Here is a 24215-nt window from a genome sequence, read left to right on the forward strand (position 1 = left end):
TAGGCAGTGTGTAAATTTCACTTAAAAGGCACACAGAAAGTGAAAAGAATAGAAGAAATGGAAGAAAAAAAGCCATATAGAGTTTGGGGAAGTGCATACCTGGCAAAGAGATAAAAGATCAAAATTCTCTCAAATCTTTCAGTTTGTAATGCCAGTGTGATTGGAGTGACTATTATTCAATCTATTCACTCTAGCTTCAAGCATGTTTTCAAGGTATCTTCTACACCTGAGACTGAGGGAGAAAACATAGGAGAAAGTAACACTTGAGGTCTGTCCTCCACTGAATTGAAGGAATGCCTTCCAAATTATTTAATGGCAATATTAATGTCCATTTTCTTGATGTCCATCCATTTATTCACTGTTAATGGAATAACTGGGTTTAGTCCTGTGGAATATTTCTAGGAATATGGCAACTTGACCTTGGTGGAATTAGCGTTTCGGGACTGAAACAGGATACACAAAGACATATAATGGCTGGAGTGGTCTAATGTTATGTTATTCAGAAGTGAAGCTTGATCAGTCTTTGCTTTAAGAAAGCAAGGGTGAGATTTCCAAAAGAGAAAATATTTCACTTGATATTGAAAGTGCAAGAAGAGAATAGTCCAGGCAGAAGAGTTTTGTTTTGTTTTGTTTTTTAAAGACTGTGAATAACATTGTAAGTAAGTGCAAAATTGGTCATAATTTGAAGTGAAAGTCAGTAAAATATGGCCATTAGTTTCAATCTAGCCTGCTTCCTGTCTTTGTAAATAAAGTTTTATTGGAATGCACAATGCCTATTCTTTTAAAATGATGTCTATCACACTTTGATGTTATAATGGCAGCATTAAGTAATTACGGCAGAGACCACCTGGCTGTGAGGCCAGAAATATTTATTTTCTGGTTCTTTGCAGAGACAGTTTGTGGTCTCCTGATCTAAATCACATTTTACATAGAGAGCAGCTCACTGTTGTTTGGCATGTTAATGGGTTATAAGAGTGGATAGTATGACGCAAAGAAGGTCAGGTTAGAGGAGAGATGAAGCTGGGGAATGGCCAGGAGATAAAACAAGAAACTTAGATTTAGTCTTGAGGATTATTGGAAACTTTTGAAGACTCTTATATAGAAAGGAAACATAATCTTTGGGACTGTAGCAAAGGCAGGCTCTGGAGATACTGCTTTGTGTCAGATTCAAGCTCTATCACTTACTAGTTATAAACTTCAGGCAAATTACTTACTTTTTTGTGTGCCTGAGTTGTCCAATGTGTAGAATGAGAAATGACAAAAATGTCTAGCATGAAAGGTTATTTTGACTATGGCATAAATTAATACAGGTATTACTTAAATTAAGACAGGTGCCCTAGGTAGGGGAGGTTCTCAATAGATCATTCTGGCTTTTATATTAGGAATAGATAGGATGAGAAAAGCTATTGGTGGCATGCTAGGGACTTAGATAATGACAGTGTTTTATGCCTAAAAAGCTTGCTCTGGAGCCTTGGTTGGCTGCCATTATGATGGTTAGATGCCATTCTCAGCATCTCTACCCCTGTCAATATCTCTTTTCTTCCAGGCCTTTAAGAGTGCACTGATGAGTTTCTACTGGTGCTCAGGGAAAGGGGATGTGATCGATGACTGGTGCAGATGTGATCTCAGCGCCTTTGATGCCAGTGGGCTCCCCAACTGCAGCCCCCTTCCACAGCCGGTGTACGTATGTATGGCCCCCTTAACTTTGGCCACCCTTCTCTATGGACTCACATCCTTGTCTTGCCAGCCCAGTCTATGACTTGACTTTGTTCCCAGAGCACCTAACCAGATTTCTGAATTCTGTGGTGCCTACTTGCTTTCTTTGGAAGGAAGGGAGCTTTGACAGAACAGAAACAGGTAGAGAGGCATACACTGGACTTGTAAATGATGCCATACAGTCCATCATTCCTCCCTTCACTTATCCATTCAGGGAAGGTTTATTGAGCAACTGACTACTGCTTTGTCAGTACTACTGTTTTAGGTACTGGAGATGAATAGATAAAAACATTTAAAAAGATATCCAAACAGTGAAAGAAAGTACAGAATCTCTCCTAAGGAAATTAATTTTTTTGTTTATTTACAAATAATTGTGGACACCTGCTGTGTATGAAGCACTGGGAAGAATATCAGTGGACAAATCAGGTACAGTCTGCATTTAGGGAACTGGTTTAGTGAGAGAGAAGGATGTTGAAGAAAAATCAAATGTAGGTTTCACATTGAATAAGAAACTATAAAGAAAGACAAAGAATTGGAAATAAGGAGAGTATGAATTATAACAGAAATTGTCCAGCTAGCAAGTGATAATAATTGCATTTTAGGCAAGAGATATAGCATTTATGGAGGCCCTGACACAGGAAATGCATTCAGAGAAATAAGAAAAGGTTATCTTGATTGGAGCAATGTGATTAGGAGGAAGTAGTTTGAAGAACAAAGGAGAATAGTACAGGAGCCAACACTGGAAAGCAGAATATACCTCTGTAAGGTAGAAGAATCACACTGTAAGCTGAATGTGGTGGCACATCCATATAATCATAGAACTCTGGGATGTGGAGACAGAAATGTCACAAGTTGAAGTGCGGCCTCAGCTCTATAATGACTTGGTGAGACCTGTCTCAAATACAAAACAAAAAGCAGTGGAAGGCTGGGGATGTAGCTCAGTGTAAAGATTCTAGAATTAATCTTTAGTGCTATAGAGAGAGAGAGAGAGAGAGAGAGAGAGAGAGAGAGAATCACTTTGTAAATGGTGGCCTTTGATAGTGCAGTACATTGGGTAAAACAGAGGAAAGAAAGTATCTGGTTAGAGATATGCAAATTTACCATAATGTCCTCTTCCCAGTTGACTGTGTAACCTTGAGCAAACCATTTGCCTTTCTCCCTGTTTTGTGAAATTAGGAAGTTGCACTTCATTATCTCCAAGGACTAAGCCAGTTTTATCCTTAAGTCATTCTGCTTTTTCCTTGCTTTGCAGAAGGATTTACCTTAAGATTTCTGTTCCTTTTCAGAATAGTAACTCTCCTTTTGAGAGACTTAATGATATTAAATGATGAACTGATATGCTGGGGACTGGATGGGAATAGAAAAAAGATAAAAAGCTTTTGCATTTGAAATCTTTGAAAGTTTATTTAAAAATGAAATATTGAGAATATGTTTTAAATAAACAAAAAGCCAATCAATTTCCACTGAGCATACCCTGTGTATATGGCTTAATTAGTTGAATTCCACATTGATCTTAAAAGGTGGCTCTTTTTATCTCTATTTTGTGGATGGTGGAGTAGGCCTTGAGAAAATAAAAATTGGTCTAGGGCCATGCAAGGTTTCACTGTGGGATGGAATCAGCACTTGAACCTATGCTGAAATATTTGCTTCATACTGAAAAAAAGCAGTCTTTTGAACTCCATCAGATTCTAGCTGGCAAACAAGCCACCTTCCCTGTCACCCCTATAGGCTACGACTGTCCCCAACAGTGGAACCCTCCAGCACTGTGGTATCCTTGGAATGGATGGATGTTCAGCCAGCTATTGGGACCAAGGTTTCTGACTATATTCTGCAACACAAGAAAGTGGATGAGTACACAGATACTGACCTTTACACAGGTAAGTATATGGCTTCGTATTTTGCTGAAACTGTATGATAGGGGAGAGAAACTGGGTTTTTCTAGTGTCTCAGAAGTCTTACTGTCATCTGGTTTGGGAAAACCATTTAGTGTTCTCCTGGTGCCCATTTATATCTGTGTGTTTGTATGATGTTAAATAAGAAAAGTTAGCTACTCGTAGCTGAAAAGAGTTTCTCTGAACTGTACCTTTAAAATCATATATGAAAAGGTTAGTTGATTCTAAAGAGAATTTTATTTTCCTCTGTTTGAGAAGGCCTATTGGACTCATGTTTGAAAATTTTGGTCTGTAAGTTAATTATCTCTGAGACAGAGATGAATAGATTCTAACATCTCTCCTTTCCAGTGGCATGTATGTATGGAGGCAGTCTATCAACCGTTGCTAGGGAAGAGAAAATTGGAAATGACTTGAGCATGCAGGAGCATTTGAGGAAGATGGTTTTTAAGAGGGTATATTTGTTTGTAACTCAGATTATTACCTCTGAGTTCTAAACCCCTGATACTACCAAGAAGCTAAGAATCTACTTGTGATTTTTATTTTAAGGTTACATTTTCTGCTCTTGTTTGAGACTTCCACTCAGTAATTGTTCTTTTCCAAATAGAAAACTTTCACTGGGAATCTACGTCTGTGCTGTGCACTGAACTAAGTACTTTGTTGAGATGTCCCTGAAACTACACAGTTGTAAGAGGCTTGGTGTTTATTTTATTTTATTTTCATCTTTATCAGTACCAGGAATCAAACTCACGACTGCCTGCTTGCAAGGCAGGCACTTATGCCGCTAAGCTAAATCCCCAGCCCTGAGGCTTGGTGTTTATTACATCCACTACCAAATTAGGAATCTGAGACTAATCCAGGATAATCCAGGTTGTGATGTCTCCTCTAGTTCACAATTTTAATCCAGAAGCAAGATTGGGACTTTTGGAATACTTAAAGTATAGTTGCTCAGTGATTTGCTCAATTACGTTATAGGAAGAGGGAAGGTTACAAGTGTTTTCAGAAAGATTAAATTCCCAGTGCTTCAATACAGTCTGCCATTTAAGCATTTGTAAGACGAATGAATAATGAATGAAAGGAACTTTATTGTTTTCTTTATTTTCTGTCTCTATCTTTTCTCTTCCTTTTCTTACTTTCCTCTCTGGGCTATTTTTGTTTTGTTTTCTCTGAAACTAGGGTGAAACTATTACAGTGTGGTTGTAAATATGAGATAGGTCAGACAAAATCCAGGTTCTAAATGTCATGAGATGTTACCCTGGTCAGTGGTGGAACTGATGTGACTGATTTGATGTTACTGACTGAGGGCTAGCACAGGCGGAAGAGGGTCCTTTTTTTTTGTTTTTTTGTTTTTTGTCTTTTGTTTTTTTGACACTGGGTCTCTCTATTCATTTCAGGCTGGTCTTGAGCTCACTGTGTTGCCCAGGTTAGTCTTGAGCTCACAACTATCCTTCTGCAGCCATCCAAGTACTAGAATCACAGGCATGCACCACGACACCTAGCTTTGGGCCTCATTTGCAGAGAGGGGCAAATCATGGAACAGTAATTAGGCAACCTTTTTTTTTTTAACCTCATCTCCAGATTTGTTAATTCTTTTCAGTTTTTGACTTGGTGTGTTGCGTGTGCTTGTGCAAGTTTATGTGATTGTATGAATGTGTAAATTTAGGCATATATGTGTTCGTGTTCATTTGCTTGCACTTTCATTTTCACATGCATAAGATTTGTCAGTACCTCTGAATGAGTGAGAAGGGTTTTTGTTTGTGTATGTGTTTTGTCTTTGTGATGTGCCATTTTATCATAGCAGAAGTCTATAGACTGCAGATCGCAAGGGAAATAGAAATACTTGGATGGTTAGTTTGCACTTTATCTCACTGTCTTGAAATACCTATTGTAAGATTTAAAATTTGAAAGTTAAAGATCTTAAGAGCTTGCCTCATCCTGGTTCCCCTTTATCATTTTGTTACACCTTTCAAAATCCATTCTCCTTACAGTCTTCCAAATATAGGGAATCTAAGTTCTTCCTAAAGTTTTCCATGCATAAGATCATGTCCTTTGGAGCGACAATTACAGTGTTCTTTTCTAATTTGCATAACATTTATTTCTTTTTCTTGCCTAATTGCTCTGGCAAGATCTTCCTTGGCAGAAGTGGTAAGAATGTGGTAAGAATGGCTTTGCTTCTGATCATGGGCTCGAAGTGTTTAGTCTGTCACCATTAGGTATACTGATATCTAGATTTTTTTTTGTAGGTGATCTTTGTTGTATTGGAGAGGGTAATTTCTACTCTAGTTTTGCTGAGATATTTTTGTTTTTTACTTTAACTAGGAATCCTCTCTCCCTCCTTCCTCTGAGCTTACCCTGCTCCTGCCCTCCCTCTCCTTTGAGAACCTCCTCTTCTTCTGCCTCTTATATTTTAAGATGGTCACTAAGATTACTGATTTAAGATCTTATTTGTGATACAGCCATTCTCTCTAATTGCTCCTTTAGTGATATCTATAAACTTTGTTAAATTGAATTTTCATTTTCATTCTGTTGAAAGTATACTTTCTAATTTACCTTTCAGTCTCTGGGTTACTTATAAGCATGTTACTTCTTTCTCTCAGTATTTGGGATGTTCCAGATATCTTTTTATTATTGATGTTTAATTTGACTCTACTATACTTACATAATATACTTTTTATGACTTTATAATTAAATGCTTTAAATCTATTGCAACTGTATTTGTCATCTAGAATATGCCTCATCTTTATATTCAATGTCCACTTTATTATTATTATTATTATCATTATTTTGGGGATCAAACTCACAACTTTGCATTTGCCAAGGAGGCACTTACACCTCTGAGCTAAGCCCCTGGCTCAGTGTCCACTTTAAAAAATATATATATTGCACCTTGTAAGTGTAATGTTCTATATATGCCAGTTATATTAAATTAATCACATTGTTTCATTTTTCAATAAGACAATGGTATTAAAATCTCTGACTATAATTGTGAATTTGTCTATTTTCCCTGAAGTTTTGCCCATTTTTACTTTATGTAGTTGTGCATGCTGGTATTTGGTACATATATATTTATGATTGTTATCTCTTACTCTTGGATTATTTCCTTTACAAGGATGTAATGACCTTGTTTGTCTCTTCTGAGCAGTCTTGGCTTGAAATTCACTTTGTCTACAAATATAATAGCTACCGCTGTTTTCTTTTCCCCCTGGAGTCCTGTCACATGGAATATTATATTCTATTCTTTGACTTTTACTCTGTGCATTTCTTTTTGAGTTAAGAGTGTTTCTTGCATGCACTGTATTGTTAGGTCATTCTTGATCCATTCTGCCAACCTGTTTCTTTTGATTAGTGATTTGAGAGCACTTACAATGATGAATATAACTGATATATATTGACTTATTCTTATTTTTTCTCTTGTTCATTTCCTTTATTTTCCCCCTATTTAATTCCTTGCCTTGCCTGATAGATTCTTCCTTTCATATTCATAATTTTTTTTCCTAGAATATCCTGCAGTACATTTTTTTGAGTGGTGGTTAGGTGGTTGTGAATTTTTTTCATGTATTCTTTCTCATGGAAATTCTGATTTCTTCATCAATTTTAAATGATAAGTTTGGAGTATTTCATCAGGTTGGAAGTTGTTCTGTTTTAGGTCTTGAAATACTTTATTCCAAGTTCTCTTTGATTTAAGATTTATACTGACAAGTGATTCTGATGGACTTACCTTTATATGTGACTTTTTTTTTTTCTCTAACAGCTTTTACTATTCTGTTGTATTGAATTTCTGGAATCTTCATGATCATATGCCATTGTGTATTTTTTTCTAATCATGGCTAATTGGAATTCTGTATGCCTCACTTATCTGCATGTCAAATTTCATGTCTGGGAAGTTTTCTGGTGGTATTTTTATGTCATTTGTGCTATCTCCTGCTTTTTTATTGATTCCAAAAAATCTTATGTTATTCTTCATTGCATCATCTAGCAGCTGTTTGATTCATTTCTCATGGTCCCTTGCTATTAGTAATAATTCTTTTATTGTATGATTGCTAACTGGAAACTTGTCTGCTAGATTTGATATTCTTTCCTCACTTTGGTTGATTCTGTTGCATATACTTCGAATAGATTTTTAAATCTGTATCTTGGATCTGTTTCATGTAATCCAGTTCCTTCCTATGGTGAACATTTGTCGTTTCTATCAGTTTTTTAACTCCTCTATCTTTTAAAATCTGTGTTTATTCTACATTTACTAACCACATCCTTCATTATGGTCAGCATTACTTTATTTTACCTGTGAAATTATTTCTGATTTTTTTCCTAAGGACACATTTATTTGCTTTAATGCTTTTCCTGATGCCATTTCAAAAAAATTCATCTAGGTAGATTTTGATTTCTTCTAACTCATTGCCCCCTGGATTTGCCTTGGGTCAGCTTGAGGTCTGGGGTTGCATCTTACTTTTGTGCCCTTTAATTTTCTATTTTTTTAAAAAATGGTTTTCTGTGTTGATGCTTCTAAATTTCTTATGATAGGTAGCTCTACTACTAGTATCAAGAACTCCTTAAGAAATGACTACTTTTTAGAGATATCTACTGGCTTTCAGATTTTGAGTTGGTCCCAAGATCCTACCTTTTAATTTATTAGAGATAAGAAGTTGCTGACCATTTGGCCTAGCACCCGGTTCTTTGGCACTGGACTATGGTATTATGTATGACCCCATACTCCAACAATCTTGGTATTGACCTAAAAGGAAGAGCATCTATTTCATCTGGGTTAAAGTAGTACAGTCAGTAATAACAATGTCATTAAGCACCGTATAGAAAATGACAAACCGTGGTAAGTATTAATTTGCCACCTTTAACCATATGTACAAGATTTTATAGCTATATAACAAAATCTAAAACAAAATTAGCCTGAAGAAGGTTATATAGAACAAAATCAAATATGAGAAAATGGAACTCGATGTGATAGGGAACTAGAGAGTAATAGGGATAAGTGGGCCAGTATTTATGGATAGGTTGAACAGACAGACTTTAATAAATGAAGAAATATAACAAGAAGTCCAGCCCAGCAGTGAGAAGTTCAGAAACAGTTAAATAGCAGATTGCCCCCCCCAATATAAAACCATGAGTGTTGGGGAGACCCAAAAATACACAGTTCATTCTGGGGGAGTAGGGAAAGGAATAGTCTTCAAAAAAAAAAAAAACCCAGCAAAATACATAGCTAATAGTGTATCAGGAATTTAACCCTTATTACTCACACCACTCTGCTTAGTTGGAACTTGTTCCATCCTAGTTTGTATAAAAGCACTGGATCTGAGGGCACGGACAGCTGTCCTGAAGATATCAGGACATAGCACAGTGGTCATCTTTAATTTCCTATTAACTCAATCAGGATTCCTGTATGACTTATACTATTTTATCATGACTGGTCCTAGTTAAATCTGACTTGTTTGAATACTGCTTATTATTAACAGATTTTATTCAAAACTGGTAGGTTGCTGGTATCAAGTTAAGGAGCATAGACAACTATACTGAAAACAATTGATTCACCACGATATCCATTCTGATTTGATCACTACCTGTTTTTGTAGGTGTACAACTATCTACAAAGTTGTATTTCTGTTAATTCTGTTATATACTGATATGTTCAATTATACTTTATATGATGATATAGCCAATTCGGTTGGTGAAAACAAGAAACAGCACAGTGACCATGGTAGAACTCCTTATACAACAGTTTTATATGTCTTTTTATTTTTATATGTATAGGAATAAGTTTAGTTCTATTCTGCTTCATTCTGTTTCTCCCTCTAATATAGAAAGGATAGAAATACATGTTAAGACTCATACTTGCGTAAACCCATAAACAGTTTATGAGAAATGATCTTATGACACATGATGAAATGAACAAATACTTTGAAGGAAAGAAAGGGGCACTTCAGTACCCAGTGCTGATTCCGGAGTGTTATGATGTGAAATTATTATTAATCTTTGTTCAGAAGGATTTTAATCTAATAAGTTTTGTTAGGTCTCAACATAAATGAAGATATAGATAAATGCATATATGTCTAAGTGTATAGGATTGATAGCCATATTATTTAGTATTTGTTGGATAGTTGAACAGAACTGTTTGCAGTCTCCCTAGTTGAATTCCCATTTATATGTTTCACTTTTCTATCTTGAACAGCTATTTGTGGGGAGACAATATGTATACCTCAACTAGTGATTTATTACTGTTTATTTCTTTTCTTTGAAAGTATGTACTATTTATGCCCATTTTATATTTTGTTTTATCTTTCTTTAAAAAAAACAAAATTTAAAACAAATCAGAAAATTAAACATGATAAATATTCCTTCAATAGAGTAGTTTAACCTCAGGGGATAAAATTTAAAAGAGATAAGTAAAATAAATAGAGAAATACTAGAAGAGAAAGAGATTAGCAGCAAGACTCAAGGACAGAAAGATTACCCAAGTTTTGGGAAACTAGTGAAGAAGACAGGAGAGAAAGAAAGAGGAACAAAGTAAAAACAAGAACTAAACCAAACCAAAATAAATAAATAAATAAATAAAGCCCTTAAAACAATGTTCATACTCATGAAAAAGCGAAAACAATCTAGAAACAAACAAAATACTCAAAGCAAAAGAGATTTCTTCATGATTTTAAGCCTGTAGTGATGTTCTGGAGTCCATAGTTTTGTGGTATTCTCCAATTCAGGGCATTTGTTCAATGTCACTGGTAAACAAAAGAGGCAGACAGAGCCCAGATCCATGCTGGATGATCCCAATAAACCTGCAATAGAAATAAGGTATTCCTTATGCTTTCATCTACACAGAAGTTCCAGTTGAGGTCGGCCTCTGAGAATTGGAGGCTAAATTGTTCATCCTATGACACTCTTGGTGTCTCTTCCCAGCCTGACCTTATCTTCCTGACTCTGGATGTTTAGTATGGTTGTGCCTCATTCAGTCACTGGGAGTGCTAAGATGAAGCCAACCCATGGTTGCTCCAACTCACTGGTGTCTGCCAAGGGTCATCTCCAGGAGTCACTTGGACTGGAGCCACCCCCCACCAGTAGTAGCTCACAGCATCCACTTCTTTGCTCTACTCATGTGTTTTTCCCTTGCAGGCCTCTGGAATCTTCCACTCCCTCTGTATCTCTGTAGATGCAAACCTCTTCCCTCTTACCATGACCCAAGATTTTGGGAGAAAGTGCAGTTTGCCACCTCCTTTTTCTATGGTGAGCCCTGTTTCTTCATTTTCCCTGTGGGCTCTAATTCTACCTTCAGATCTTTCCTGGATCTCAGGGACTCACTTCCCTCCTTTTTTTCTTCCCCAAGTTGTTATATTTCAGTTTCTGGACTCAACACTGGAGAGACTGATTTGCTACTCTTTATGACTCTGCCATCTTCCTGGAAGTGTATCGTTTTTATTTTATGTATGTTCAAGTTTTTAATTTCATAAACACTTAAAATTTTCATATTATCTTGATGAATTGATACTTTTTTCATTGTTAAATATCTTTTGTATTGTTATGGATTAAAAATTGGTTGTCAACTTAACACCAGCTGAATTAAATCACCATGATGCTGAGTGTAGATGTTCCAGCTGAGGAGAGTTGCCAGCATAAATAGAGATGTGGAGAAGATGAGTGAGACATTGTGGGTTCTCCTAAGTGTTGAGCCATTGGTTCTCCTGGAGGAGCTCGTCATGTCTAGCTTCCCTAATGTGAGTTTGACCATTGTCATAGGAGTAGCTCAGGACCTTGTTGGTGAGAGTGGCTGTGGTTCAACTTTGGGGGAGCTTTGGTCCTTACATCTAGCATTGCTTCCTGGCTTGGAGGGGAAGGCATGTGTAGTTTAATCTCCAGGAGAAACTTGTCATGTTGGTTTTCTGGCATGTACTCAACTACTGTTATTGTTGGAGCAGCTCGTGACCTCTGTGTTGCTGAGGATGGCTGTGGTGCTTTTCAGGACAGCCCTGGTCCTTATTTTGAGTGTGACTTCTCGGCTCCATTGTAGAACCCTCAACCTATCAGCACAGCTCCTTCACCCTGCTGACATAGACTTTCTAGCTTCCACTGCTGACCTTTGGCCTTTCCAGCACAGATCCATAAAACAAACTGGTATGAGCCCTTTTCGTGGGCTCTAGACTTCCAGTTGGACTCATGGGAGTCATTGCCATGGGCTCTAGGTTTTCATCTGGACTAATGCAGGACATTGCTGTGGGATTCAGACTCTTAGCTGAATATTCTGAGTCTTTAGTGTTGTGGGCAGATTTCTTGCACTTTATGTGTTTAACTCTCGATGACCATCTTAAAATACTATAAATTTTGTGTCCTGATTCTAATTGTTCTCCTTACAACCTCTGACTATAACATATATCTCTTGACATTGTTTATGCTGAAATCTGTCTTGCTGGACATTAACATAATGTCTCAAGATGCTTGAATTAGAGCCCATTATTTTTATTTCTAGTGTGATATTATTTTTGCCTTTATATTTAATATAAACGTTTTTATTTAAAGAAAAAACAGGAAAAGGGTAGAGATAATACATAATTTCAAAAAAATAAACAGTAAGAAATCACTAGTTGATAATTACAAATTGTCCTCTTCGAAATAGTTGTTCAAGTTACAAAATTAAAGCATACAAAGTGGACATTCAAATAGCGAGACTGCAAACAGTTCCATTCAATTATTTAACAAAAACTTAGTAATATGATAATCAATCCTACACACTTAAACATACATGCAGTTATATTCTTTAGAGCACTTTCTTTTCCTCTCTTTTTTATAATAGCATTTACACATTTTGGGTTTCTTATTACTTTTTTACACTAGAAATACAATGTGATATTTATAAATATGATTCTTATTTATCTCACTAAGGAGGATAGCCTCAAGTTGTCTCCATTTGCCTATGAAGGCTTCAAGATCACCCTTTTTTATAGTTGAGTAATATTCCATCATATAAAAACACCATATCTTTTTCATCCTCTCTGTGGTTGATTGGCATCTTGGTTGTTTCCAAGATTTGGCTATTACAAATTGTGCTGCTATGAACATGGATGCACATATATCACTGTGATATGACCTTTTCAGTTTTTCTGGGAAAATACCCAGGAGGGGAATAGCTGGGTTGAATGGAACTTCCAATCCTGGTCTTCTGAGAATTCGATAGTGGTTGCACCAGTCTATACTTCCATCAACAGTGGAGCAGTGTTCCTTTTCCCCCACAGCCTCGCCAACATTTGTTATCAGTTAATTTCTTGATGGCAGCCATTCTTTCCGGAGTGAGATGAAGTCTCAATGCTGTTTTAATTTGCATTTCTTGAATGAGCAGTGATGGTAAACATTTCTTCAGATATTTATTTGACATTTGTATATCTTCATCTGAGAACTGTGTGTTCATCTCGAATGCCCATTTTTGGAGAAGGTCTTTGAATTTGAAGGGCTTGCTGTTTTTCAATTCTTTATATGTTCTGGACATAAGTCCTTTGCCTGAGGGATTGCTGGCTAAAGTTCTTTCCCATTCTGTGGGTTTTCTTTTCACTCTGTTGGTGATTTCTTTTGAAGTGCAGAAACTTTTCAATAACATGAGATTCCAGTTGTTGATCCTTTGAAGTGTTTCCCATGCAGTTTGCATTTTGTTCATGAATTCTCTGCCTACCCCTATGTCTCTAAGATTTCTATGTACATTGTCTTCCAGTAGATTTAGTTTCTGTTTTAATATTTAGGTCTTTGATCCATTTAGACTTTAGAGTTTAGGGCATGGTGATAGTCATAGATCTAGTTTCAGTCTTCAGCCCTGGGAGAGCCAATTTTTCCAACACCATTTATTAAAGAGGCTATCCTTCTAGTGAAGATGTTTAGCTCCTTTATAAAATATCAGGTGACTGAGTGTCTTTGTAGTTGTGTTTGCATCTTCAAATCTGTTCCATTGATCTTCAGGTCTATTTCTTTGCCAGTACCATGCTGGTTTTATCACTGTGGCTTTGTAGTATATTTTTAAGTCAGAAATCGAGATGCCTCCTGCCTTGCCTTTGGTGCCTAGAATTGACTTTATTATTCTGGGTTTCTTCTGTTTCCAAATGAATTTTAGGAGTGTTTTATCTAGATCTGTGAGGTATATTAATGGTATTTTGATTGGGATTGCATTAAATCTGTATAAGAGTTTTGGGAGTATGGCCATTTTCACAATATTGGTTCTTCCTAGGCAAGAGCAAAAAATAGCCTTCCATTTCCTAATATCCTCTTCCATCTCCTTTTTTAGCATAGCATAATTTTCAGCATATATGTCTTTTACATGCTTAGTTGATTCCTAAGTATTTAGTGTTTATGGATGCTATTGTGAAAGGTATTATTTCCATAAGTTCTCTTTCAGTGAGTTTGTTGTTTGTGTACAGGAATGCTATTGATTTTAAACATTGACTTTGTATCCTGCTACACTGCTGAATGTGTTTATTACTTCTAGTAGTCTTTTAATGGAGTTTTTTTGGGTCTTCTATATAGAGTATCATGTCATCTGCAAATAGTGATAACTTAACTTCTTCCTTTCCTATCTTTATTCCTTTCATTTCTATTTCTTCTCTGATTACTCTGGCTAGTGTTTCCAGAACTATATTGAATAGGAGTGGTGATAGTGGACATCCTTGTCTTGTTCCTGATTTTAAAGTGACAGTTTTACAATTTCCTCTCTTCTATGAGCTTTCTGTATAATTTGTTCTTTTTCTATAAGCTTGAGATGGATCATTAAGTTGTTTGTGCTCATTCTGTTTTCTTGATATGACAATTTATTGCTATATATAGCCCTCTTAATACTGTTTTCATTGCATCCCATAGATAATAGTATGTTGCTTCTGCATTTTCACTTAATTATAGATATTGCTTTATTTCTTCTTTAATTTCATCTGTAGCCCATTGGTTGTTCAGCAGGTTGTTATTTAATTTCCATGTATTTATGCAGGTTTTACAATTTCTTTTGCCATTAATTTCCAGTTTCAGTGTGCTATGGCCAGATATTATGCATAGGGTAATTTCAATACCTTTGCAGTTACTTACAAATGTTTTATGGCATAATATATGATCTGTCTGGAGAAAGTCCCAGGCACAGATGAGAATGTGTATTCTGATGTGGTTGGGTGGAATACTCTGTAAACATCTACTAAGTCCAAAAGCTTATGGATATAATTCAGTTCTATTATTTCTTTGTGGACTTTTTGTCTAGTTCATCTATCTCTTTGCAACAATGGGGTGTGTTAAGGTCCCCTGTTATAATTGTGTTCTTGTGTATTTGGTTTTTCATGTCCATTAGTATCTGTTTTATATAGTTGGGTGCTCCTGTATTTGGTGCATATATGTTTATAATTGTTAATTTTTCCTCCTGAATTTTTCCACTAACAAGTATGTAGTGACCTTCTTTATCTCTTTTAATCATTTTAGGTTTGAAGTTCACATTGTCTGCAAATAGAATAGTTACCCCTGCTTTTTTCAGGGTTCCTGGATTCCTTGCATGGAATACTGTTTTCCATCCTTTGACTTTTAATCTATGAGTTTCCTTTTGGGTCAGATGTGTTTCTTGTATACAGCATACTGTGAAATCCTGTTTCTTGATCCATTCTGTCAACCTACTTCTTTTGATAGGTGAATTGAGCCCATTTACATTTATGGATATCACTGGTATGTACTGGCTTGATTTTGCCATGTTGTGTTCCTATTCCTATTCCTATTGTTTCTGGCTTTTCTCCCTTGTTTATTTCTTGTCAGCCTGGTGGTTTCTTTCTGTTGTTGTTCTGGGGATTGGGGTCATTTTTATCTTTATTTAGCATGTCTTTCAGTACTCTTTCTAGGAATTGGTTTGATGGACCTGAATTCCTTTAGTTGTCCTTTGTCATGGAAGTGTCTTGTTTCTCCATTAAATTTGAAAGACAGTTTTTCTGGGTACATCAGTCTGGATTGAAAGTTTTTTTTTTTTTTTTCAGGGCTTGAAACACCTCACTCCACGCTCATCTTAACTTGAACGTTTGTGCTGAAAAGTCTTCCATGATTCTAGTAGACTTTCCTTGATATGTAAGCTGTATGTTTTCTCTAACAGCTTTTAGTATTCTCTTTCTATGCCATATGTCTGATATCTTCATTATTATATGTCTGGGTGTAGATTTATGTTGGTTGTGACTGTTTGGCATCTTGTATGCCTCACTTATTTGTATATCAGATTTGTTCCCTATGTGTGGGAAATTTTCTGCTATTCTGTGAATAGTTCAGTTATATCATTTGCATTGACTCCTGCATCTTCACTGATGCCTGTTAGTCTTATATTGTTTCTCTTCGCATCATCTTGAAGCTGCTGGATTGTCATTTTATGCTGCTTTGTTGTTTTTATAACCCTACCTTTTCTACCCTTTCATGATCACTGTGATCCTGTCTTCAAAGTCTGAAGTTCTATCCTCAGCTTCATATAAATGGTTTTGCCAGCTTTCAATAGAGTTTTTTGTTTATTGGATGTCTCTCTGAAATTTTTTCATGGATTTTGCTTGTTTTCTGCATTGCTCATTCAAAGTTTCAATCAATTTCCTATGCTCCTGTATTTTTAAATCTATTTCTTCTCTAGCTAAGTTGAGCAACATATTTACTAAGATTGTTATTTCTGTCTTTACATAAAACATTATTTCTAGTTGATTTCCTCTATAGCCTCATGAATTTGTTTCTTTACCTCATTTGCTATCTTTTCAGAGATTCCTGGTGTATGACTTTTATAGTCCTGTATTTCAATGTCACCTGTACTTGCCCCTGATACACTAGATGTTTGAGATGGCATTTTGCCTTTTCATTTTGTCATTTACACCTTTTGGGTAAATATTTGGTCTTTCAATCCCAACAGTCTCAGCTATCTGTAGTGTGAGTTTTAGGGTCCTACTGTATGGCTGATGTTTGTCCAGTTGCTGGGTACCACAATGGAGAAGGGAGCCAGTCACCTGAATTCCTCCTACAGGGCCTGTTTGGTGAGTCTTATATTCTTTCTGGGCTAACTAGCCTAGAAGTATTGATGTAGATCAACTCTTAGTTCTTACTGTTGCTATGTCTTCAGGGTGTTGCAGGTGACCAGCTCTCCCTGTCTATAGTGTTTGTGTCAGCTGAGGCCCTACAGTGTCATTGGGGTCTCATAAGCTCTTTTAATTTTCTCCAAGTCGCCAGAGGCCTTATATGGCACACTCCTCTGTTTATCTGATGTTCTCTGAATGGAGGAGGGGATTACCCATTCTCTTGCCAGGCTCCTCAAGGTCTTATAGTTGGAGGGAGTTTCACTTTCACTCCTATTTACCCACTGCAGACTCTATTTTACGGGCATACTCACCACACTGACTTGAGCCTGCTGAGGTATTATATTTGGTTGAGAGGTTCCTGAGACTCCCATCCAGCCAGCACTGTAATTCACTGTCGTCCAAGGTTCTGGGAGAAGGGGTTGGATCCAAAGATCCTCTGCAGTACTAGGTCCAAGAAGTGGATGGGTTCCCAAGGGACAGACACATGGTGGCAGTCTGAGGCAACCCAGGCCTGCTGGTGTGGCCCATGTGTTCCCATGGAGGGGCAGACCCAGAGGTAGCAGTCTCAGGTGGCTAGGTTATGCTGGGGCAGCCCACATGCTCATGTCGTAGGGGCAGAACCAGTGGGCAGCAGTCTGAGGTGACCCAGATCTCTAATATAATCAATATAATCTTCTTATAGACAACATCTCATTGTATATTTTTGTCTTTTGTTATCTTACATGACATTCTTAATTTTAAATTGAGATGTGTGGACTATAATTTGTATGATATTGATATGATTAGGTTTATCATCTTGTTTTCTATTGTTCCATCTCTCTTTAACTTTTTTTCCATCTTCTTTTGTTTTTATGATTTCAGTGTATCTCCTTTGTTGATTTATTAAAAATAACTCTTTAGCAGTTGCTTTATGACTTACAGTATCAATATTTATCATATCACATTGGGTCTTTAAGTGATACACTACTTCATGCACAGTATAAGAACCTTGTAGTTTTGTTTCTAACCATTTGTGTACTTCTCTGATATATTTTATTTATGCATGTATTAAAATGCAATTTTAAAAATTCATAAATACATAAATGCAATTCATTTTCCCTTAGTTAATTATGTTTTAGTGATATTTAAATAATAAGATGAATTGCTGTGCGTGTTTACTCATATAGGTACTATTTTTGCTTGTATTGATTTCTTTGTTACCAGCCACATTTTATAAGATGTCCTTTTCCTTTTGCCAGGATATCTTTTACTATGTCCTATATTTAATGTCAGTTAATTATATATTCTTTGTAGTTTTGCATTTGCAAGATATTTTGAAAGGAAAAGAATCTTAGGTTGACAAATTTGCTTTTTTTTATTTAAAGAATTTTTTCCTTACCCTACATTTTTGTGTTGGTTGAAAAGAGAAATCAGTCCCAATCACTAGCTTAGTTTCCTTCTATCTATACCCCTCCTTTTTCATAGCTGTTTCTAAGGTTTAATCTTTATTAATTACCTTGAATAATTTTCTTGTTTCTTGTGCTTGATATTTATTGAGTTTCTTGGATTTGTGGGCTTAAATTTCACCACTTTTTGAAGAATTGTGACCATTTTGTCAATTTTTTTCTCTCTTCCCATTTTTATTTTTCAGCGACTCTATTTACATGCGTATTTAGCCATTTGAAGTTGTGACTCATCTCCTCTTGTCTGTTTTTATTTTTTAAAAATTTCCTTCTCTGTGTTTCATTTTGGATCATTTCTAGAGCTATACCTTTGATAAAATCTTATCTTATCTAAATTTGATATATTCCTAATCCTTTCCAATCCAATCTTTTTGAAATTTAGAGTATTCTTAATCCATTCAATGTGATTCTTTTTTTCTCTTGGACATTGTGATTTTGTACTTTACAAGTTCCATTTAAGTGTTCATGTATTCCATGTTTTAATATTTTGTAACATATGGAATATTGTTACAATAACTTTAAATATCCTTATTTGTTAATGTCAGCTAAGTATGTTTAAATTGATTTATTGATTTCCTGACTATGGACTGAATTTTCCTATTTCCTTTGGCTGTCTGGTAACTTTTGATTGGATGCCAGATATTAAGAGTATGCTTTGTTGAGTGCTAAAGATGTTTGAATTCCTAAAAGTAATTATTGAACTGTGTTCTAAGAGACATTGTTACTTGAAAACAATTTGATTCTTTTAAATTTTTAAAATACTTATTAGGTGTAACTGAGTCAGGATTTAGTCTAAAAGGAAGAGTCTTGTTTATGCAATTGCCTGTGAGTTAAGAGGTTTTCCAATATGGCTCATACAGATGGGAGCTGTTACTGGCTCTTAGCTGAGCACTGGGTACATTTTTCCAATCTTTTATGTTGATAGGTTCTTTATACACATGCTCCCATCAGTATTCTGTGGATTACTGAAAGGGATTCTGTACATGTCTCTTTGTTGTTTTCTCTGCTATGCAGCTATCTCCTTTTGATCACTCTGGTCTGAAAACTCTAGTCATTTTTATTTCCTTGGACTTAGAACTCTGATTTCCTATTTTAGGGAATCTTTCAGGTGCTCTGAAACTTGGGCCAACTTCATTTTAGTTGCTTCCTTTCTGAGAGAGAGAGAGAGAGAGAGAGAGAGAGAGAGAGAGAGAGAGAGAGAGAGAAAGAGAAATCAGGAAGAAAACAAAATAAAGGGTATGGCTTGTTTTGGGCAGTTATAATTACTCACACATTTGGTCAGGTGAGGCCAGAATAGGAAACTGATCCTTTGATCTTTCTGGATATTTGTCAGCAGCTAAGTCCAGTGCTAGAATTATTTATTTATTCATTAGGCTATGTACCCATGTGCACAGACATAGGCATATACACACATCCTTTTTCTCTTTTTATCCCATGTGTACACACGAATACACACATACTTTATACTTTATGGCTGCCATTTGTGCCACACCTTCTGAACTATTAAAATGCTCACTTTCTCCTCCTGTCTCTTATCCTTTTCCTTCTCTTGAATTTGGCACACTCTGTTTCCTTTAGAGAAGTCATTGCTCTGTCTGTTCTGCGTGTCTGTTGGAGAAGCCAAGCATAAGTAGCCTCCTGTTCCAGTTGTTTTGAGCAGAAATGGAGCTTGTTTTTTTGGAGGGGCTGAATTTCCCACATGCTAATCTGTCATCAATATTAAAAACAGACCTCTGATTCTCCCCTGTGGCCTCATCAGAGCAACTGGCATAGGTTTCAGCCTCTTGGGCAGGATAGAAGCAGGGGGATGGGAATAAGAAGGAAGGGATGAAGCACAAGGAGATTTAATGAATCCAAATCCCCTGTTTGACCTACAGAGAAAAGGGCTCAGAGGACAGCGACTTGTCTAGCAGTTTCACACATGGTAAGTTAGTAGGAGAGCCTGACCTAGAGCTCAGACTAGTTGTTTGCCTGCCTCCCCATTAAGCCTGATGATCTTTCTGTTAACCTTTAGTGCATCTGGTATGGTTTGCATTGATTGAGAATGAACCTAGAAGCAGATGAAATTAGAGATACAGAACATTCATGTGACTCAGTAGATTGAAGTATATAGTCACCCGATATAAAAAAGATAGGAGATATATAGTATCAAATTTGTCATTTTTTCTCTTTTCTTATATACTAGTATATAAGAACCTCAACATTTTAGAGTAGGAAGACTTTAAACACTGAGTTCATCCTTCTTGATGTCTAGATGAGAAAAGTGAAAAAAATAAAAAGAAAGGGTCTCTCCCAGTAACAGCATATCTGCTTTGCAGTCTGTGATATTCCCACCACACTACCATACATTTCCTTTGGTCATCTGCTTTTCTTCTGCTGCATTTGTTTAACCTTTTAAAACTCAGAGGCTTGTCTCCTTCACTGTGGGATTCCTAGCTTCAGCTTGTTTGGTTCAAGGCTGGACATCCACCTGGTGCTTTTGGCTCCCAGAGAGGCAGCACCCTCCCCACACACCCCACCCCATGCCTTTTCATGAGAGGCAGCAACATCTGGAGCTCGCCAGTGCCTTTTTTGTCCTAGCATCTGGGAGCCTGATGAGATTTTCCCTAGTTGATTTGTACCAGGCTTGCTTCCTGCCAGCTCTCAACTCTGAACTCTGTTTCTTTATTCCTTTACCCTTTCCTGATTTTTTTCTCCTTTCTCCTTTCTTCTTTCTCTTGTTGTATGTGTCTCCTTCTCGGTAGATTTCTTTCTGTCTCTGATTTCCACTCCCTTTCACTTTCTGCCCATGTCTTAACCCATGACGTTTTTGTCTTTATCGCTTCAAGTTGTCTCAGATATGAGATGCTTGTCTAGATTCATATCCATATCAGGAATTTGTCCCAGTGGTCAAAGGATGCCCTCTATATGCTCTCAGCTATATCCTGTACCTTTTTTCCTTCCTGTTACCATTAAATTCTGTCCTTTTCCCATTGTACACACACTGCTTCATCTTAAACCTTAGAATAAAAACTCAAGTAATGGAAAGCAGAACTGGAGGTGACTATTGTGAGAAATAACTTATGGAAAAGAACAGGAGGACCTGTTTCCTCCAGTAGCTGAGGTGTGACTGGGAGGGAGCAGTTACATTCGAGGTGTTTATGAAATCATGTAGAAATTATTCATAGCTTTTCAAGCAGTGTGGGTCATGGCTGAACCATGCTCTTTGTCTGAGAAACTAGAGGGGTTCTCACCCTCCTGCTGTCTGCTTAGCCTGAACGACTTGTGGGAGGTGATGTCATTAGAGACTAGACTCCACTCCCTCACCTACAATGGAGGGGGTGCAGCAGCAAAGGAAATATGTTTTACAGGGTGAGGTACAAAATGACATGCCTGCAAACATCTGGAACTGATCTTAGGGCCTCAGAAGATGTTTTTGTCACTCTAGCTGCTCTTTGGGTGAGGGGTCTCTAAATTCAAAAGTCTCTAGAAAGTAAAGCACTTAGAGAATTTTAATTCTGTCCACTTCTCCAGGCCACCCAGCCTGCTTCCTATATCAAGGAGTTCTTCACAGATCACAAAACACTCATTCATCCAGTCATTATATAGAACTCTTACAATGATCCAGGCATTTTGCTGCATACTGAGCATGGAATGGTGATGACAGGCATGATTCCTGTCCTCATGGAACTTGTTGTCTATTAGGAAAGAGAAACAATTTAGCAAGAAGTTGTCATAGTATCGTAAGCACTGACAACAACTTTCACAATGCAGGAACACAGAAAGGAGGTTTATTATTTTTTAAAAACTCAGTCCAGTAGTCAGTTCAGAGTACCCAGAAAAAGTGAGACAGTTGTTTGAGATTCTGAACCCAATAATGAATCATGTCAATCAACTTGGTATACTTAAGACTACTAGACCTCACCTGGAAATTAACACTAGCAGAAATGACAGTTACCTTAGGTCTCACTTTCTCCCCCCTCACATCTGTTTCTAGTCCTGTCCGTGGTACCATCTACCCATTACAGATGCTAAGAGAGGAAAAAACGTTTCCCTTCATACTCACCAGAATCTCCTTCCAGGACAGGTACAACTTATGCTACTTTGGTGCCTATCTCTTATACAAAAACTTTTCCTGGACCAAAGCCAACCTTTCTTATGTCTATAAAGCCAGGATTTGTCTTGTTTCAATGGAAATTGATGCTTAAAATATTTATTTATTTAATTTTTTGGTACTGGGGATTGAACTCCCGACCATGTGCTTGCATGGTGGGTGCTTGCTGCTGAGCTAAATTCCCAGCCACTTTAAATATTTAAACTTGAGTTGGACCTTCTTCTTCATCACTATTCTTGTCTTCGTGAATTACCTCTCCAATAATTCAGCCTGTCCTTGACTGCTCATTTTCAAGGACCTTTTCTCCATTCTACCCCAGCCACTGACTTCTAGCCCATAATGTGGACTTTGTCCTCACAAGGTATTTTTCTGTCAAAATCCTTAGTTTTAACATTCCACTTTTTAACTGCAAATTTTAATTTCTCTGTTTGTAGTTCTCTCACTCCCACTGTGTCTGTCTTTTAACTCATCAGGACTTCCTGCCCCTTAGTATCACTACTCTTCCTTCTGTCTGTCAGTTTCAGCTTTTAAAATGTCATCTCCTTATCCCGGGGGAGGGGGGGTTAAAGGCTCATATTTAAACCATTGCTCTCACCAACCTTCTAATCTACCTTACTTGCCTGTTCTTTACATGCCCTTCTTGCCAAACCTATGTGGATGTAATTCTCCATCTGTGATAATACTGCCCAACAGCCAGAGAAAAGCACACAGTTTAGAATATTGGTAACAAAGTATATTAGTCACTAATGTCAGCTAGACTTTGGATTTAGATTTCTCCTCTCTACTTACATTCTTCCTCACTCTTAAACCCACAACACCCCATCTTTCCTTCATTCACACATAACTACACCTACTCATCCAATATTTATTGAGTACTCATGGTAGGCCAGGTTCTGTGCTAGGCACTAGCTATAATCAAATGGTAACTTTAGCTGTAGAACTAAGAACTGAAATTGAAGGAGAAAAGGGAGTATGAAGATTAATTATTAGGTGGTTGCATAAATAAAGAGTGGTTTACATCAAGCAGTGGAATACAAAGAAGCAGATAAAGTACTCACCTGTCAGTATAGTATAAGATGGAATGTATGTTCATTATTTTAAGAAGAAAAGTTAAATAGTATATTTAAACATTGATGAAAATAATCTGCTAAAGAAGGATACAGGAAATATAGGGGTTAGGGACAGAAGTAATATGTGGTATCTAAGAATTTAGGGAGATATAAGCACATAAACCAGCACTGGTGATACTTGCCTGTGAACTCTCACTTGGGAGACTGAGACAAACAGGATCTCAAGTTTGAATATCAACTGAATATGTTAGTGAAACTATGTCTCAATATAAAAACTTAAAGAGGGCTAGGCATGAAGCTCAATGCAAAGTCTCTGGGTTTAATTTCAAGGAAAGAAAGAAAATAAAAAAAGAGAGAGAGAAAGAAAGATTTAATGAATAATATGAGAAAGCACCTCTGATATTATATGAGGTAAGAATATTATAAGAAGCTTTTTAAATTTTTGATTGGTCCAACAAAGTTATGCACAATTTTACTAACCTATTTGTATTAGTCAGTTCTCAGGTTGTTAGGACAAATTCCTCAATACCCACAATTTAAAGAAGAGTTTTATTTGACTCGTGGTTTCAGAGGACTCATTTGACAGAAAGGCAGGAATACCATGGTGAAAAAGCAGAGCATAACAATAATTCAGGGTGTCTAGGAACAAGCATCAGAGAGAAAGGGCAAGAGACTATACCTGATAGTGGTCTCTAATCCTTTTGGTAACATGGACAGATTTTATGTAAGACAGTTTTTCCATGGATGGGAGTAGGTATGTGTTACAGTTTGTGTCTGGATGTCTCCCCCAACATCTCATGTGGTCATGGGGGCAGGCTTTAGAGTTTGTGATTGATTCATGGTCCAATGCTGGGATTATGGGAGTGAGTGCTACACCTACCCTAAGGTGAGTAGCATACATATAAGGGACAGAAACAGTCTTCTCTTATGTTTCACTCTTTTATTTTGCTCTTACTGCTTTTGCTATCTTCTGG

The 24215-nt window shown here is 36.8% G+C and overlaps 1 protein-coding gene across 4 annotated transcripts in view; it reads left to right on the forward strand.

Moving 5' to 3' along the window:
* Positions 1–24215, forward strand: part of Astn2 (astrotactin 2) — a 911846-nt gene that overhangs the window by 736191 nt on the left and 151440 nt on the right. For all 4 annotated transcript variants that reach the window (XM_023561395.2, XM_063259996.1, XM_063259990.1 and 1 more), the window contains 2 exons: positions 1547–1680; positions 3445–3593. In XM_023561395.2, the coding sequence (XP_023417163.2) occupies positions 1547–1680; positions 3445–3593 (283 nt within the window). The remainder of the gene's footprint in view (positions 1–1546; positions 1681–3444; positions 3594–24215) is intronic.

The sequence above is a fragment of the Cavia porcellus genome, unplaced genomic scaffold, assembly GCF_034190915.1.
Source record: "Cavia porcellus strain 051 isolate PalLab524CR breed Dunkin Hartley unplaced genomic scaffold, mCavPor4.1 scaffold_1, whole genome shotgun sequence".
In the NCBI taxonomy this organism is placed as follows: Eukaryota; Metazoa; Chordata; class Mammalia; order Rodentia; family Caviidae; genus Cavia; species Cavia porcellus.